Raw genomic sequence first — 17,849 nt, forward strand, 5'->3', positions numbered from 1 at the left:
TAGTTGGCAGTTCTCACTATAATAGTTATAAACTAGATAATGTAAAGACAATTTGCTGAAAATTTCATTCAAATTGATCCACTATGAACCAAGAACTAAGCGAATGAAATTTCTGCCTAGCCACGATCATCATTACTAAAGTCAGTACGATAAACAGCATAGTCTCGACTATCCATTTAATCGTTAAATCGTGAAGGAAAGTTATGCAGTAAATCGGCTCATAATCCACTAAAGGGGGCAGGCTAGCGATGCCATCTAGAGTTGATTATGGTCTGGATAGGTTAATTATTGTCTAATTTATTTCGTTCACGTGACGAGATGTTGACATTTACGCCCGCTTTCACATTGGGTGATATCACGGTCAGATGTAAACATTAAGGCCGTCTGCAGATTTTCGTCAAGATTTAAACAGGATTAAAGCAGGTGATTGCTGTCGAGGATTGGATTGTGGGTTAGGGTAAGTGCTAGAGTTGCTGTCATTTGAGTCTAGTGGCGTGGTTTCTATTCCCCGCCTGTACGTGACACGGAGTAAGGTCGCCTGTCCAATCTCGTTGGTTTTGTCCGGTTTACTCCAACTGCTAAGAAAATCCTAAAATAAAATTGAACCATATGTTAGTCCCGAAATGACCTAGTTTCAATTGTCGCGCGGATGTTCCCCCCCCCTCTCACCGATGACAGACTGACAGAGAGAGAGAAATGGGGTTTAACATCCACTCGACACAAACTAGTTCATTTGGGGACTAACATAATGGTCCAAGTTTATTTCAATAATTCATTTGCACATAGGAGTCATTAGCAGTGGGAGGACCCAGAGAAAACCCATGAGGTTGGACAAGCGACTCTACTCCTTGTCACGTAAAAGCCTGACTAAACAAATGTACACATCATATCGAATATTTTATTATTGACTGAAATCAAAGAGGTTGTGCCATCTTAAAGCCTTAATGCGTTAGGGGTGTTTTGGGCATTTCCTTATTTACATTTAAATGATGGGTATTGATTCGGTAGAAACGAAATGAGGTTTAACGCCCTAAGGAAAATTTTGCCCGGACAGCGGCGCTACGGCCTACTCTTTTATCGAATTCCAACTGCCAAGGGATCTTTTACGTGCACGTCAATGTGTACGCGGGACTTCGATTTTTCGTATCATCCGAACGACTAGACAACCACGCCGGAAAATTCCGATGAACATTCCTGGCCAACACCTGGATCGAACCCACGGCCTGCAGGCTAGCTAGCCAGCGTCTTACTCACTTAGCCGCCGTGGCTCCTGAGACGTTGAACCCCGTACCATTATATTGTTGGACGGCTGCGATTGGATATATGTTTCAAATCTCCTCCGAACAAAAAAAAACACAAGGACACAAGCTCAATTTTTTTAATGCTTTGCTAAACCACAAGATAAATGATTCATTTGATCAAGATGACTTAAAGAGTTATTTCCCCTTGCCTTTAAAATAAATATCTGATAAAAGTTAACAAGTCTATTAAAAACATAAGTTTGTGATGAAAAGAAATCTACCAATCTACAGCAAAAATAAATGTTTATTAGTCCATGTAAACATCAAATAACATGAAATACATCTACCGAACTATGATGAGTAAACTGTTTATTAGTCATAGTAAATACCAAATAATATATAAATGAAATGGGGTTTAACGTTCTACTGTTCTGCTCCTATACCGGGCTAATGAAAACGGACATACGCCATACAGTGTGCTATGAGGGAACTTTTGCCCGGGCAGCGGCACTATGGCCTACTCTTATATCAAATTCCAACTGACAAGTGATCTTGTACGTGCACGCCAATGTACCAAATAATATAAACGAAATCTACCGAACAATAATGAATATAATATTGTTTATGAGTCCTAGTAAACATCAAATAATATAAACGAAATCTACCGAACTACAATGCACAAAAATATTGTTTATGTCCAACTAAATATTAAATATTATGAAGAAATCTACCGAACTACAATGAATATCGAATTGTTTATTAGTCACACTAGATATTAAATAATATAAAGAAATCTACAATTAATATTATTTTTTATTAGTCCCAAGTACAAATCAAAAGTAATACTTTAAAATTGCGATGAATGTGCAAGCTTTATCCATGGAAAACGCCAGTTGAAGAGTATTTTCACCAGAACTACATATATATATATATCTTAGGCAACGAACATACGACCACTGCAGCCAAGACGTCCGTTTATTTCACAATAATGTTGTTGTACATTAATTATTTTTAGTAACGAGAAAAATAAACTGATCAAGGGTAACAACCTGTGAAGTAATTACCAGAAATAAAATTTATTATACTTAACATGTACCCGCAATCCGAAAAGAAATTGAGTTTAACATCCTACTTTAATGCACTGACTGGGATAATAAAGACGAACAAACGCCATGCATTGTGCTTTGGAGGAAATTTTTCCCGGACAGCGGCACTGCGGCCTACTCTTATTTTGAATTCCAACTGCCAAGGGTTCTTTCTACGTTCACGTCAATGTGTACAAGAGACCACTTTTTTTTTCAGTGCCATCGGAAAATCCTGAGGAAATTTCTTAGTCATTCGGTTCATTAACACAAACATATTTTGTAAATTCCAAATAAACACTGTCTATAAATTGTATATCAATCGGATGTAGACTTGTGTCTCTGGATAACCACAGGATCTTTTATATTGATCAAGAACGATAATTCTGACAGTAAATATCGAAGGGAGGGACAATACACGACATCATGTTAATGTCAAATAGCTTGTTATATCGTTATTAACTTTTTTAACCAACTGCCGAAGATCTGCAAATAGGTACGTTTCAATACGATGCTTCTTGTGAATGTTTAAAAGCCCGTGTTGGGGGATCGGGTGTTCTGTGTGTCATGGTTTCGAGCAGAGGTCTGTATGTGAACAGACACTTAATTAGAAGTCAAGCTACACTGTAACAAAAATTTCCGTGAAAAAACGTAAAAATTTCCGGAAACAAAAATTACCAGGAAAATTTTATCCGTATTTGTTTTTCCTGTAATTTACAGAAATTCCCTCAATTAACATAAATTCCATTTTCAAATACAGAAAAAAAAATCCTGGTAAATTTTGTTTCCTGACGATGAAGGTGATAAAAATTTCATTGAATTAACCATTGACTTTATACGCGTGCGTGAAATAGCTTTATTTAACGTCCGCTTCCACCGAAGTGATACCGCAGATAATCTTTAAACGTAACCTCTTTTCGCTAATATAAGAATCGAGAGCAAGGTATCACAAACCGCTACTCGTCAGTGGTTGGAGGCTTTCAGATGTAAGTTTGCGGTATTATCAATTGACAGGTATGTAGACTCTGCCATAGAGACAAGCCGACTTACACTGGTCAACCGGTTATCCGGATTTAAGCGTGCTTGATTACAAGATATTACAACCTTAACACATGCAGCATTAAAAAATATTTTTATACATTCATGAAAATACTTACAATCTGATTTCCGTATGATGAATCACAATACACTTTATAGATCTTATAAATAATCGAAATTAGATGACAATTAATATAACAAACTTTACAAAATATGATTCTTCATATTATGGTTAATAAATTGAAATGAATACTATAACATGATGATTATTAGGAATGATTATATATGTATACGATTACTTATCGTTGCACCGTTTATCCCGTAAAATAACAGAATTGAGTCCTTTACAGAACGGAATAAAACATTTTATCCCTAAATTTCAAGGAACTTCCTTGTCAATCCACCGTTTATTCCGTAAAATTACAGAATTAAGTCCATTATAGAAGGGAATGAAACATTTTATCCCTAAATTTCACGGAAATTTCCTGTTTAATACTGGATATTCCACAGAAATTCATAAAACACGTAATTTGAAGAAATAATTTACACTATTAACACAATTTCTCCAAAAAGTCCATCGATTAACAGAAAAAAGGTGTTAAATTACGGAATTCGGCCACATAAAGAAATGGATATTTTTTACAGTGTACATGTTGTGATATCCTTTATTGAGACATGATTAGAAGTTAAGCTAAATGTTGCGATCGTTCTATATGATTAGAAATTGATCGTTTCGAGTAAAATGCAAATAACGCATCGTTATATTTAAAGGTACACGTATGGTGTCTTTTATTGAGACACATAATTAGAAGTTTGCAACTTTAACTCCTCGCTTACTGACTTCAGATCTTTTACCATTTGGGTAAGTTGTGCCAGATCTCGGTTCATGCTATTAGTCAAATTCAGGAGTTGATCCATTGCTCGGTCTTCTCTTTTATAACTTAATTGTATTAAACTTAATTGTATTAAAGAGCTCTCTGTGATAGCCGTATCGACTAGTACAGAATCAATATTAGAGATTATAACTTTGCATGTTTCCTTTAATGTCGTCGGTATTGTAGACGACTGGATAGCCAGATTAGAAATTGCCAGTTTATCTATAATTTGTTTGTGCAATTCATCCCCAGTCTTCAGCAGTTTACTTAATTCCACTTTCGTGGCCTGTGTTCTGTGAATGTCTTCAACCGTAGATCTGATCACTGAGAACCCTTGAATTGTGCCAGCCATAAGAACCACCAACCCTGAAATGGGAGTTATTACAATCAAAGCTGAAGTGGACATGAATGCCAGTGTTCCAATTACATTCACCATACCAACAATACCAGAGATTGAGCTAATGACTTTATATTTGTCCAATGAGCTTCGTTTCTCAACCAGTTCTGTAACAATAATCGTTTCTCTGTTGCCAGCGAACGCTTCTAAAAGATCTATCAGCTCGATAACTGCAAAGAGACAAAGGGTAAGAAAAACAATTAGAATCATGCTCCAAAGAGCGAACGAGTACGTATACATTATCACCAGCTGGCTTGTATAATGGAGTGTCTATAGGTCTGGACAGCGCCGGGATAACCAGTGGGGGCTAGTTGGGCTCTGGCTTAAGGGTCATCCACATCGCCCCAAACTCCTAGAAACAAAATGTTATTCGCGTAAAATACACTGTAGGTAGGCTTGATTTGAGGAGTCCCGATTCCCCCTTGCATCGGGCTATCAGGTGATGGGAGGAGACCTCTCAATCAGGCTACACCACAGCACCCCTCCTAGGAAAACATAGCTTATTCGTGTCCACAACTGCATAACGGATTGTTTGCATTCATTAGTAAAGTCTGTCTCAGATGGGCTTTTCCAAGGCAGTGTGTAGGGGGACTCCGTGGCGACACCACAATAACGCAGCATATCACCTACACAACATGTACGTCTGATAACGCAACCATTGCGTCACCATAGCCGTCGCAAACAAAGCATCGTGGTTTTTGGCTGCAAGTTGCTCGCTAAAGACTAGCAACCTGACCCAAATATTGCGTTACTATTTGCAGACTACTGAGGCACTCGTGTAATAAAGGCTTAAGGGGTCGGTTGCATCCGTAAATCGGAATTTGATGGGGTCCCCGCAGGTTAATCCGGCCTGTCCTGCTGTCCAGACCTATAGACACCCCATTATACAAGTTAGATGGGGATAATGTGTACATACTCGTTCTTGAGCTAATTCCTTCATTCCAATACATTCTAAAATTAATTAGGCTACGGTATAATATTCCACAATATCAAGTAAGCCTGACAACTTAGTATAATTTCTTAAAAGATGTTTAAGATTCTAGCTAGGATTGGTTATTAATGTGCAGACAACGTAGTATAACTTCTTAAACGATGTTTAAGATTCTAGCTAGGATTGGTTATTAATGTGCAGACAACGTAGTATAACTTCTTAAACGATGTTTAAGATTCTAGCTAGGATTGGTTATTAATGTGCATCCCTTGAAAATAAACCATGCGGTTTTCAACGCTATTGCCCATAATGCTCGACCAGAGTCAAACATATGCAACAAATCTAACTGTAGAACCTTTCACATAAACTATTTGGACCTCACAATCACAATCTCCCCGGAACCCCCAAACCATATTAATATTGCGTTTGTGTGCACATCATGGGTCTTGTTCCCCATGCAAAATCAGTGATTGAAACGTTCGTGCTAGACGGTCCCTTTGTCGTACTATCTTCGAACCTCCTGGTGCTACCCTTTTTCATCATCCTATACTCTTTGGCACCTTGCCCTGCCACAGTATATTACACCTACACCAGGTTGTTACTGGTATATTTAAACTTTTATTCATGTAACCGCGGTAGCTTAGTGCGTAAGGCATTGGCTCGTTAACCAGTACGTCTCGGGTTCGCCTCCGGGGTTGGCCGAGAAAGTTCATGTGCTTTCTTGTGTGATTTGCCCGCGTCAGTGATGCAGGGCGGGAGGCTGGCAAGGAAAATTGTTTAGTTGAACCTGGGATCTCCTGGTTAGCGAGCTGGTGCCACTAATTGGGCCACTGTGGCTCCATTTACTATAATTAATGAACTGTACCTGATTGAACAGATAATGAATGCTTAGTAACATTTGTTGGGTTATCTTCAGTTACATTCGCCAATATCTCTGGTAGTGCGAGTTTCGGACGAGTTTCATTTAGGTTTGCCTGAGCGCAAGCAATGGCTGGTATCAAATCTGGTATAGCTTCTTGGACACAAACTTGAATTTTATGTGCCAGTTCCGGGTTTGGTTCTAGCGGTATAGATCGCAACTCACTGTCCATAACATACATGTTGACATCAATTTTGATGGCAAATGGAGTGCCTGAATGAGATGAAAACATTGTATATTATATATATAATATATATATATAAGCATGAATTTAATGATTGATATTTACTGGAGCATGACTTTAATGAATGGTATTTATGGGAGATTTAAATTGATGTATATTTAATAATGGAAGTATGCATTTAACGAATGATATTAATGGGAGCATGTAATTTATGAAAGATATTAATGAAATTAATGAATGCTATTAATGGGAATATCTAATTATGGAATTTTTTATGGGAGTATGAACTTAATGAATGATATTAATGATCATAAATTAATGTATGATATTAATGGGAGCATGACATTAATGAATATTAATGGGAGCATGACATTAATGAATATTAATTGGAGAATGCAGTTAATGACTGATATCATTGGGATCATGAAATTAATGGGAGTATGAAATTAGTGAATGGTTTTAATGAATGATATTAGTGGACTTATATAAATGGGGGCATGTAATTAAAGATTGATATTAATGGAAGCATGAAATTAATGACTGATTTAATGTGTACATGAAATTAATGACTGATATTGATGGGGGCGTTAAATTAATGACTGATATTCATGGGAGTATGAATTTAGTGAATGTTTTTAATAGGGGGGAGAGAGAGAGAGAGAGAGATAGAGAGAGAGATGCTTTAACGTCCACTAGACACAAACTAGGTCACTTCGGCACTAACATGGTTCAATTTTATGTCCATAATTCGCTTGCGTGTAGGGGTCTTTAGCAGTGGGAGGAAACTGGAGGACCCGGAGAATACCCACGAAGTTGGACAGGCGACCCTACTCCTTGTCACGTACAGCTGGAGAATCCAAACCACGCCAGTTGATTCAATGACAGACTTTATGATACAGCGCGCACATGCTAACCATTCAGCCATGCTAACCATAGTGACAGTTCTCGCTATAATAGTTCAAAATAAATAATGAAAAGGGAATGTGTTGAAAATTTCAATCAAATTACCTCAATCTGAGCGGAGTTATGGTCGATTACAGAACAGTGTATTGTCAAGCTACCATTGTCACGATAATAAACAAAGTCTCGATTATCCGTTTTTAAATTAAATCATTAACTGGTAATGTATTTAAATCTGTTGAAAAAGATCTAGAGTATCCGATGGCATCGAGAGTTAATTTTTGGTCTTGACAACTTAATAAATGTCTAATAAATAATTTATATAGCATTTAAAGCCCTTAAGAACGAGCTGGAATATGTAGATTTAGCTCTTGAATAGTTTCTCTTTAAGCAAACACAGCTATCTATATTCTGTCCGGGTGATATTATCCCCCTTTTGGTCGGTGGGAATGAGGGGATGGGGTGGCTTGCGACGGAAGACGAGACACAGACGTAAATTTCAAAATCTGTATGTTAAAATAGTTTGAAATACAAACAAAATGAACCTGGGTGAAGTATAAAATCTTCGTTACAATTCTGTAGTTTTTGGAACACTGTTGGATAACCATTTGCAGTCAACGCTGTTAAAAAGCCACCATAAGCTGTTGGTCCACGTCGCCTCAGTGTATTAAGTAATTTTCTAGCAGCCTCGCGTCGGCTTTTTGACCGGAGGGTGCATATTTCTTCACAGTCGTCATCATCTAATATGAACTCACTATACAGCCTATCAATCAGAAGGTCCGGGTCAATCTGATCCAGAAGCTCATGGTAATTGCGTCTGATTTTCACCCAGTCTTTGTCTGGCATTTTCTCACGGCAGATTTGTTTAGGATTCTTCTCCATTTTTGGAGATCCTTCCTGGCTTCAGATTATCCCAGTAAGCCTACACCTGAAAATAAAACAGGAATAAATCCAAACATAATCCCCCAATTTACATGGACTTCAGACACATTATATTAAGTCTTCATCTATTTGTGCGCATGTGTATGTCTTATTTGCATAGTGGAACAGCGCCAGTTAACTCTTTCGTATTTTAAACCTTTTTTGAAACCTTCGTACTGACAACAACGACAAGGCCTTGAAAAAGATTCCAAAGACTTGTAAAAGTTGATGATGTCGGCGACTGCTATGAATCCTTTATAGTGTCGCTGTGCTAGTTTCACTTAGATTTGAGAAAATTGGATTCGGTGTCAATTATTTTGAGGATATTGGGGCTGTGCGATGGGCACTATAGAATGGGACCGCGTATTACATGATGGGTTCATGCTGGTATTCGCATCGAAGTTGAATTGAAGCCCCTATTCGCGGGAAAAATGGTACAGGTTTAGTATATTATATATAGACCAAATAAATTAGTACCCAATACGTACACGGTTCGTAACAGCAAGGCTAAACCAGGAGACATATGTCCCGTCTTCTATATCGAAGTCGGAGCAGAACAGTAGGACAAATGCAGCAAACAGACTCTCTCTCTGTCTCTGTCTCTCTCTCTTATATACCATGCACATGGCATTGATCAAAATATTGATATATGAAAGTGAACTGCGTAAAACATAATACACTGTACATCCCGATTTGATCGTCATTTATTTCCGGGAAATAAAGTTCGCGTGTTATCAACGTCGTGGCAGAAAATATACGATTACCCAGACAAAAATTCATATTTAATACTTAGATCGTATTCGGTCCATATATATATATAGGTATATTATCATCAAAATGACTTAACTCCCCGCCACATATCGCCTCAACGTCAAAAGTTAGCTCTGGATGAAAGCGGTTTATGTAGCTGTTACTGTAAACTTTAAAATTTAAAATTATACACTAGGTACATTAATACCAGGTTTAGACGAGATTGTCTGGTCTCGGCACATTGATATGTAGGCTATACTTTATGCTATTAAATATAGTAGGCTATAAACTATTAGTCACAAATACCTAGTTCGATATATTAATTAAACATTAAGTTAGTATATTAGAGATCGTTTATACCGATTAAATATATATATATTTATAAATATTATCGTCTTTTCTCCATTAGGATTGCCACTTACCTTAAGAAAACAAAAGAATTGGAAAAACCAATGGGCTATTTATAGAGCTGTAGCTGATTGGCTAATGTTATACCGCCCTTCACCTTACTATATTATGGTAATATTAGTTTATTGACAATTTCAAGAGCAGAGTCCAGGAGAAGAACGATCTAAGTCACATTTTTATCTTTTCGCATAAAAAGCAAAACAGACTTTTGGACGAGAATGATTGACGCGAACAGAACAACGAGTGGGTTTAATTACAACTTCGAAATAATGTTTAATTCGAATCATAATTACCAGTAGGCTGCAACTGACTTCAAATTTTCAGGCAAATTAAGGTTAAATAAAGGGTACGATGGACGTATTTGTCCGGGAGTCCATTTCAGAAGGGCCTTGGTTCGATGTGACTCCGGTCGTTTTTACCTGAAATCGATTTTTACACAGACAGCTCACAGTTTGCTACCAGATGCGCCATTAACTGGGGTAGCCCACGTTCTTCCCCGGGGCTCTTCAAGTGTGTGTCTATCTTGCAACTGTTCGCTAGCATTTGCGACCTAGAAATTGACACACATGAGTCGCAACGCATATAATAATGTAATATGAATGTATATAAACTGATTTACATTCAATCGTTTCCGTTTTTACTCTAATTTCAAATCAGTTATGTTCGGCGAAATACGCCAGAAGTCTCAATCGAATGGCAATCTCTAGCGTCTAGTTATTCCAGTATACGCCGATAGTAATTTATGCTCTCCAGATAAGAATATGGCATCACCTTGTTACAAATGGCGATTGGCGATAAAACGCATTAGGGTACCGTACACGATTCGTGTACCTATTCGTGTATATTTTGTCTTAAATATTGGATATCAGAGGCCCATCTTTTCCTGGTAAGATCATAACATCAATGTTGATTTAAATTGACAAATAATCCATGTTGTCAATGTAGAAGACTTTAGATGATATTGAGTTAAGACTTACTTTAATATAGATCAATATTTCTTCGTTGTATAATCATTATTTATAGAATAATAATAATCGAGCTTTGTATTTGATATAATATTATAATTTAAATGTTGAACACATAGGCTACATACATCAGTGCAATTTCAAGACTGAATATAAATTGAGTCTAAAATAAATGCCGTAGAAACTTTAGGATGAAATCACAATTTAAATTTTGATTTATTTATCAGCAAAAGTTTCCCCTGCCAACACCGACATCCAAATGGAACACGGAACTTCTTGATTCGGAATGATTGGGGAGTAGGCCTGATACCGGGTTAATGTAGCAGCTAACTGCATTAAACAGAGGAATTATTCAAATATGTCAACATTGCATGGCACAAATATTCCTCGCGAACTACCCTTTTACTAAAGTCCATTAGTCACTCGAAGTTATGGCCTGATAGAGACCAAAATCCTTTGATCGTATATATGTTATGTATTATATAAATCGGACCAACAAATAGTGGTCTCTAGAGTCCCAAAGACTGTATACGTATATGGACCATAACCCAAGATTTGCGGTCTAATGCAGATCGTTGGGTCGCTGACATATGTCGACAATGTCGTGTGTTTCATCTGAATCAGACCACAAATTGTGGCCTCTGGATTCGGGTGGAGGGTCCACAACTTTCGCACACATTTGATAATTATACGTAAAAGGCAGGGCCATAGCCAAAGAAGTAGTGGCCCGATGCACACCAAGATCGGACTTATCCGAGATATGTTGAACGTAAACATACATTTATTTTAATCTCTTCTAGGTTATCCACAAAAAAATGTGATACCGGACTGACGGACATGGGCGACAACATATTACGTCCACAGGAAAATGTGGGCGTCAAATATCAGTCCAGTCGGTCCCCACTAATCCCTTAGTCAAATGGGCCCTTTCTCACAAGGGACAACGTATTGTCGTTCGAATGGTACGAAACACCGAGGTCCTGTGTACAAATTTGCATTCACATAGAAGATCTCCTAAAGTATCTGATGTGACCATTTAAGTCTTATTTCACAGTCAGAAATCGGTAATCGAGTTTTATGCGATTCATCCAACCATCCAATGGGCTTACGTATTGTGAAGTAATCGATATCAAATGGGGTTTTCCCAATAACGACTTTTAATGCAGATGTTATGTCACGAAACAAAATATAACCATATCATATGTTGAAATATAACCGGATAACTATGGTCGAATTAGAAACAGTACAGACCTAAAAACAGCAAAAAAAATATTTGTCTATTCAATGTAACTTCTCGTCTTGACATGCATGCATTTCCATACTGGTGTATCTTCCCTCGTAGGAGTCTTTGTCAGTGGGAGGAAACCAGGGGACAAGGATGTAAGACAGGCACAACTAAACAGCAACATATTTACTTGTATTGCCGTTGATGTTTGTCATAATATTATTGTCCTCCAATGGAGGATACATCAGTTACTTTCCGGAACTTCAAACAGGCTTAATCTATAACCAAGATAACGCTGTTAACGTTTCCTACCGCTTAATACCCAACATACTTGATAAATTCAAAGACATGTGTCCACTTTGACACACCGTGGATAAGTCAAGTAAAAGTAAAGATTCCAGCCACTTTGCAGATGAAACCTGCTTGACACCCCGAAATATCAGCCCATAAGTGGTTATATTCCGTTCAGTGGTTACATATTTACAGAGATGCAATGAACTAAAATATATTTTATTCATGCTGCTCCCTATGCAAAAGATACATAGCCATCTTTATGTTTCGTAAAATCTAACTGATGAGTACATTTTAGCGTGAATTAAACCGTTACTTTAATAAAAAAAAAAGACAAACACACATAGTTGTTATTATTGTTTATTACATAATATATATTATGATTAGAGTTGTTATTCATTATAATTTGAACGTCCAATATATCTATTATGATATTAGAGTTGATATTGTTGTTTATTATAATTTGAACCTCCAATATATTATGATATTAGAGTTGTTATTGTTATTTATTATAATTTTAACGTCCGATACATTGATTATGATATTTAGAGTTGATATTGTTGTTTATTATAATTTTAACGTCCAATAAATTATGATATTAGAGTTGTTATTGTTATTTATTATAATTTTAACGTCCAATACATTGATTATGATTATTAGAGTTGATATTGTTGTTTATTACAATTTTAACGTCCTCCGTCCTGCAACACTGACAAGGAGAAACCACACCGGAAATAATATACTATTAATTAACAGCATTGCGTATAGTCGCCGGAAACTATGTTACAGAATTGGGCCTCAAAGGATTCCAAATTATCTATTAGCAAATAAATTTCCCCCAGGTCATCTTCCATTTCATCAGCAATGTTTATGAAAATTTCAGCTAATTCATGCGGTTTTTCGTTGTGGATATTCTTCGATCGGTCAACTATTGTATAGATATCAACTGGTAACAATACAACCGAGCTGACAGCCCCCGCTACTGCAAACCCCCTTGAGGCTCCTTTAAGGGCTCTGAATGCAGTACATCCAATGTCAACAGCTACGTCTGCAGCACGAACTAACTGAGATATGGTAGAAACCACAGTTTTAATTGTTTTAGGGATAGTCCAACCTACGGATTTCATTGATTTAAATACAACCTTAAGCAATTGCCATTTTTCAGCAAGTTGTTTATACAACTTGTCACCTTTCGCGAGGAGTATATTCAATTTCTTTTTATTTTTACGCGACTTTAAAAAGTCGGTGAGTTCAGCACATGTACTAGTGACCGATCCTACCCCGCCAATACCAGCACCAACAGCTGTAAGCGCCAAAGAGGCCCCGAAGGTGAAGAAGCTGGCCACAAATCCACCAATGGCTAATCCAGAACCAACAATCCCAGCAGCACTACCCGCGATCTGACCGATGCGGACACTCTTTCCCATTGCGTTTAGATTCTCACTTTCTTGTCTCAGAAATATAATTATAGAGCTACGGTTATCTTTCAGCTCTTTCAAAATATGGATGAACTCGGAAACCAATATAAGTCTCCTGAAATATTAAATTACAGTCAATGAGCAAAGATTCATTGTCAAACCAACATTCATCACACCTCACTGTGTGAGTGTCCTACCCTATTGTCTAGACCAGTGATTCTCAACTAGTGTGCCGCGGCACACAGGTGTGCCGTGAAAATTTGAACGGCACACTAAGAAAATGTGAAAAACCACGTGATCATATTTGAATATTCACTGGTGCATACTGATAAGTTTTGACTTACCATGGTTTTATTTTGCAAAAATCGAATATTTTTCATATATATTTAGCCAGGTGTGCCGCTATTTCTCCATGTGTTCCAAGGTGTGCCGTTGGCAAAAAAAGGTTGAAACCACTGGTCTAGACTATGTAGTACAGTTTGGTACAAACATGCATGAGAGAGAGAGAGCGAGAGAGAGGGAGAGAGGGGGGATAACCGACACCAACTAGGTCATTTCGGGACTAACATTAGACAATTCTCTTGCCCAACCCCGAGGTGGATTAAAAGCTATAGATCGATCCTATAGTAGGCTAGGTTCTATATTAAAGATACATTATGTCTGCGCGCTAGATAAAATTGTAGAATATTATGTCAGTCCCGTCTAGTTTTGGCAGTAGAATGGTCTAATGCCAGATCTTTAGATCATAATATCTCTCTCTCTCTCTCTCTCTCTCTCACAGCAATTGTTTATATAGCATTAGTCAGTATTAAGTACATACTCATTCCATTCATGGTGCAATGCCACTACGTTAGTTCTCCCTTTCTGATGTTTTGATAGGACCATTATCACGTTTGGTACAACCAATGGTAAACAGTGACACACGGTGTTCGTGTGAATGGACACGTTGTATTCTGGTGGCTGTAATTTAAAATCAGTGATAAACAATGATACACTGTAATTCTTCTAAATGGCCAAGTTCTATACATTATCTCTTTTTCGATCCTTTGATATTAAAGACATATCCTCAGAAGCAAAATTGTAATAGTATCGGATTTGCATGGAGGAGAACCCTCCATTCCACTTGTATCCCCCCCACCCAATCTAAGGACAATAAATGGTCTTTAAGATTACAGTGTGTGACAGCGTGGCGGTTAAGAAAGGTTTATGACAGTGTCAAAAATATAATACAAGTTGCCCGGAGGTCCACATGTTTTGCCGCTTTACTCTTCGAATCGCCAATTAAGTTCTCATGTGAATCCGGCAGTGTAGGCCGGTAGGATAACTTCTTGCTTTTTTGAAAGGTTTATTTGAGTACAACTACATGAAAAATCCACCGAAATCGACCCTGACAAAAATCTGTTACGGGCGTTCCGGTTTTGGTACCTTAGTAGAAATTGTTCGCCCTTTTCTTCACATTTCTTGGTATGCCGAGAATATATTTGTGAATCGCAAATGCTTTGCGCTATGAACCCATCGAGAAAATCATTATCACCAGATATATATATCTTCATTGTACTATGGCTGTGATTCTTTGCTTGATAGAGACTGGAGAACCCTCATCGAAACGTCGCTGAAATAAACTCTTCAAGTAACTTTTATTCCATATAATTGTGTCATCATGTGTTATCGGCTAGCTCATTCATGCTTAACTGTATAGATTTTTGTAACAACAACTCTTGAAAACTCATCTCCTTCGATGCTGTCGACTTGATCTACAATCAAACTAGAGGAATATCAACGGGAAGCCCACGTTCACCTCTTCTAACTACCATTGAACAATAAAGTCCCCAACTGCTACTGCTGGAAAGTGGATGGTACCCCGTCATGGTTTCGGTTAGATCCGATGTGTTCCTGTTAACTTTCTGCTACTTCCTATAATGCATCGCATCGGTTATTCAACCGGGATACGTACACTAGGGGTTGGGATTAGGGTTTATTATTTATTATTAGGGTTAGGGTTCGGATTAGGTTTTTTCATACCCATATAGTATTTCTTACAGTGGCGGACTATAGGCCTAAGTGAACCTCTCTCATTCAACCATATATTCAAAACCAAAATAATTAAATTCCGCAAAACAAACCAGTGGGTTGTGAGTGCATGGGTTTTAGTGTACATGTCGTTTAAAACCTTTACATGTAAATGACACTTAAAATTACCCGAGCGTATATAAAGCCGTGTCCTTCATGTACATGTATATTATTTTTTAAAAAAAACCCAACCCATTGAACACGTAATATAAGCAGTTTCTAACTAATTATATAGGCTACCTGTGATATATATTAACACCCGTGTTATATATTAATTCACGATAAGTTAATGATCATTTAGGGACAGTTTACAGGAGGAAAATTATATAAATATCATCTTTATATATGGTAATACTCACCTTTGATTAATTCAGTCACCGTCGAGCTTGGTTATCAACAAAGACTGGTAAATTAATAACCAATCAAATTATATCTATTCGGGTTTTACCAACTGATCTATAAATAGACCATCTATATATTTTACGCAGGTGTTGGTAAAATGAAATGGGGTTGAACGTCCCACTGTTCTGTACCAACTAGGCTAATAAAGACGGGCATACGCTATACAGTGTGCTATAACGAAACTTTAATTGCCCTGACAGCGGCACTACGGTCTAACATCGTTTCGAATTCCATCTATCAATGGTTCTTAATATGTACACGGAACTCCGTTTTGAGTCCTATCGAACGACCAGACACTTCACCACTGACAAGGGGGAAACCCTGCCGGAAAATCACGAGGAACTTTCTCGGCCAACACGGGGAGCGATCTCGAGACCTCCTGATTAGCGAACCTGCGGCTTAATCACTTAACCACCGCTGCTCCCGGGCGGTCTATGGTGGCCGACAGTACCTATGCAAAAAAGTGGGGAGAAAAGAAATAGAAATATAGCTGGCCTAGAAGTTTGCTGCAATGTTACAGTTAAAGAGTTGTTACCCCACCGATACGAGGAATCATTTGGAAAATGCTTTGTCTAACCAAATTTTATATTTAGAGAAGAACAAGAATAATGTCACAGTTGAAAATATAGGAGAATCCCAAATAAGGATAATTTACATATTCCATTGTAAATTTATAAAGAATTAACAATTAAATTGGGGGAATCATATCGTAATTAACAGTGTTAATCCCGAAAATGTTTTCAATGTAGTGAATTAAGGTATAATAATAATAAAAAAAAGACAATTCCAATTTAAAAAAGTGGGTGAGCAAATCCGCCCTACCCAAGGCCGCAGATCCCGGGGGAGGGACGATTTTCACTGGGGGGGATTTCATATGCCTCGTCCCGTCCCCCCCCCCCCCAGAAAAATGCATCGATAAAATTTCAAGTCTTATTTTCAGCCCGGGAAATGTAGCCTATATTTCCGAACATGCCGATGTACAATGCTCAGAAATGGTCTCAGATAGCATTTTGAGGCATCCTAATTTTAAAAAATCTTCCGGGGGAGGCCCCAAGACTCACGCTAAATGCGCGCCTGTAGCGCACGTGGCGTATGTCTTCGCCCACCGTACTCTGTCAGCGTCTCCCAAAACTTGAGTCCTATTTTCAGACTGAGGATATTTCCCCTTGGTTCAAAAATGCCCGGTCTTTGATGTAACCCAGATGTGAGAATGATCTCTTCATGACCTCAGCAGCTTAATGCTCAGAGCTGGCCACTTGAGAAATTATTCATCACATTTTCATCCGTGACCGGCAATTTAGTAGCCTACCTATATCCCTATATTGCGAGGACTTTGAATAATCAGTCCATATCATCTGTTGTTTACTGTTTATATTTTTAAGGTTAATAATAAATATTTTTAACTTTTGTAATATAACCAGTCCGCCTGCACTCTAAGCCCTCATAACTACTTTTTACCGTATTCGTATTAGAAATGTCCAAAATATTTATATTTTAACTGAAATTCAAAAGAAAATGAACTTAGGCCAGGCACGTCGTGTCACTCATGGAGGCCGCCATCTTGGAAATCGAATCGCCAATCTGGCAGGAAAGCAAGTTGGAAGATTTGCATAATCGATTTGGTAAAGCGTCGTCGCAAATACGACGGTTAGGTGAAACCGATTACCCTAATCTTCGCCATAAATGCGATTTTCAAATGGATTACCCATAATCGGTTTCTCGTAAAAACGCCTATGATAATTAGGTCATTGGCGTCATAAATAGGTCATTGACGTCACGTCATAACAGACCGCGCGTTGTACAGTGGAGACGCGATCGACTGCTCAGACTTA

At 37.8% G+C, this 17,849-nt stretch overlaps 1 protein-coding gene across 5 annotated transcripts; it reads right to left on the reverse strand.

The window, feature by feature from the left end:
* Positions 1-1,364: 1,364 nt before the first annotated feature.
* On the reverse strand, positions 1,365-16,245 carry LOC126824605 (uncharacterized). Of its 5 annotated transcripts, none has more exons than XM_050553877.2 (4): positions 15,975-16,026; positions 8,113-8,495; positions 6,430-6,696; positions 1,365-4,803 (listed from the first exon to the last, which is right to left on the reverse strand). In XM_050553877.2, the coding sequence occupies exons 2-4, from the start codon at positions 8,447-8,449 to the stop codon at positions 4,151-4,153; spliced, it is 1,257 nt and encodes a 418-aa protein (XP_050409834.1). In that variant the 5' UTR covers positions 8,450-8,495; positions 15,975-16,026; the 3' UTR covers positions 1,365-4,150. The 5 variants fall into 5 exon arrangements, 4 of the variants coding, with proteins under 4 accessions (XP_050409834.1, XP_050409842.1, XP_050409848.1 ...); XM_050553885.1 differs by lacking the exon at positions 15,975-16,026 and adding an exon at positions 9,661-9,710; XM_050553891.1 differs by lacking the exon at positions 15,975-16,026 and adding an exon at positions 9,599-9,658.
* Between the last annotated feature and the right edge of the window lie 1,604 nt (positions 16,246-17,849).

This window comes from Patella vulgata, chromosome 1 (assembly GCF_932274485.2).
Source record: "Patella vulgata chromosome 1, xgPatVulg1.2, whole genome shotgun sequence".
Classification (NCBI taxonomy): domain Eukaryota; kingdom Metazoa; phylum Mollusca; class Gastropoda; family Patellidae; genus Patella; species Patella vulgata.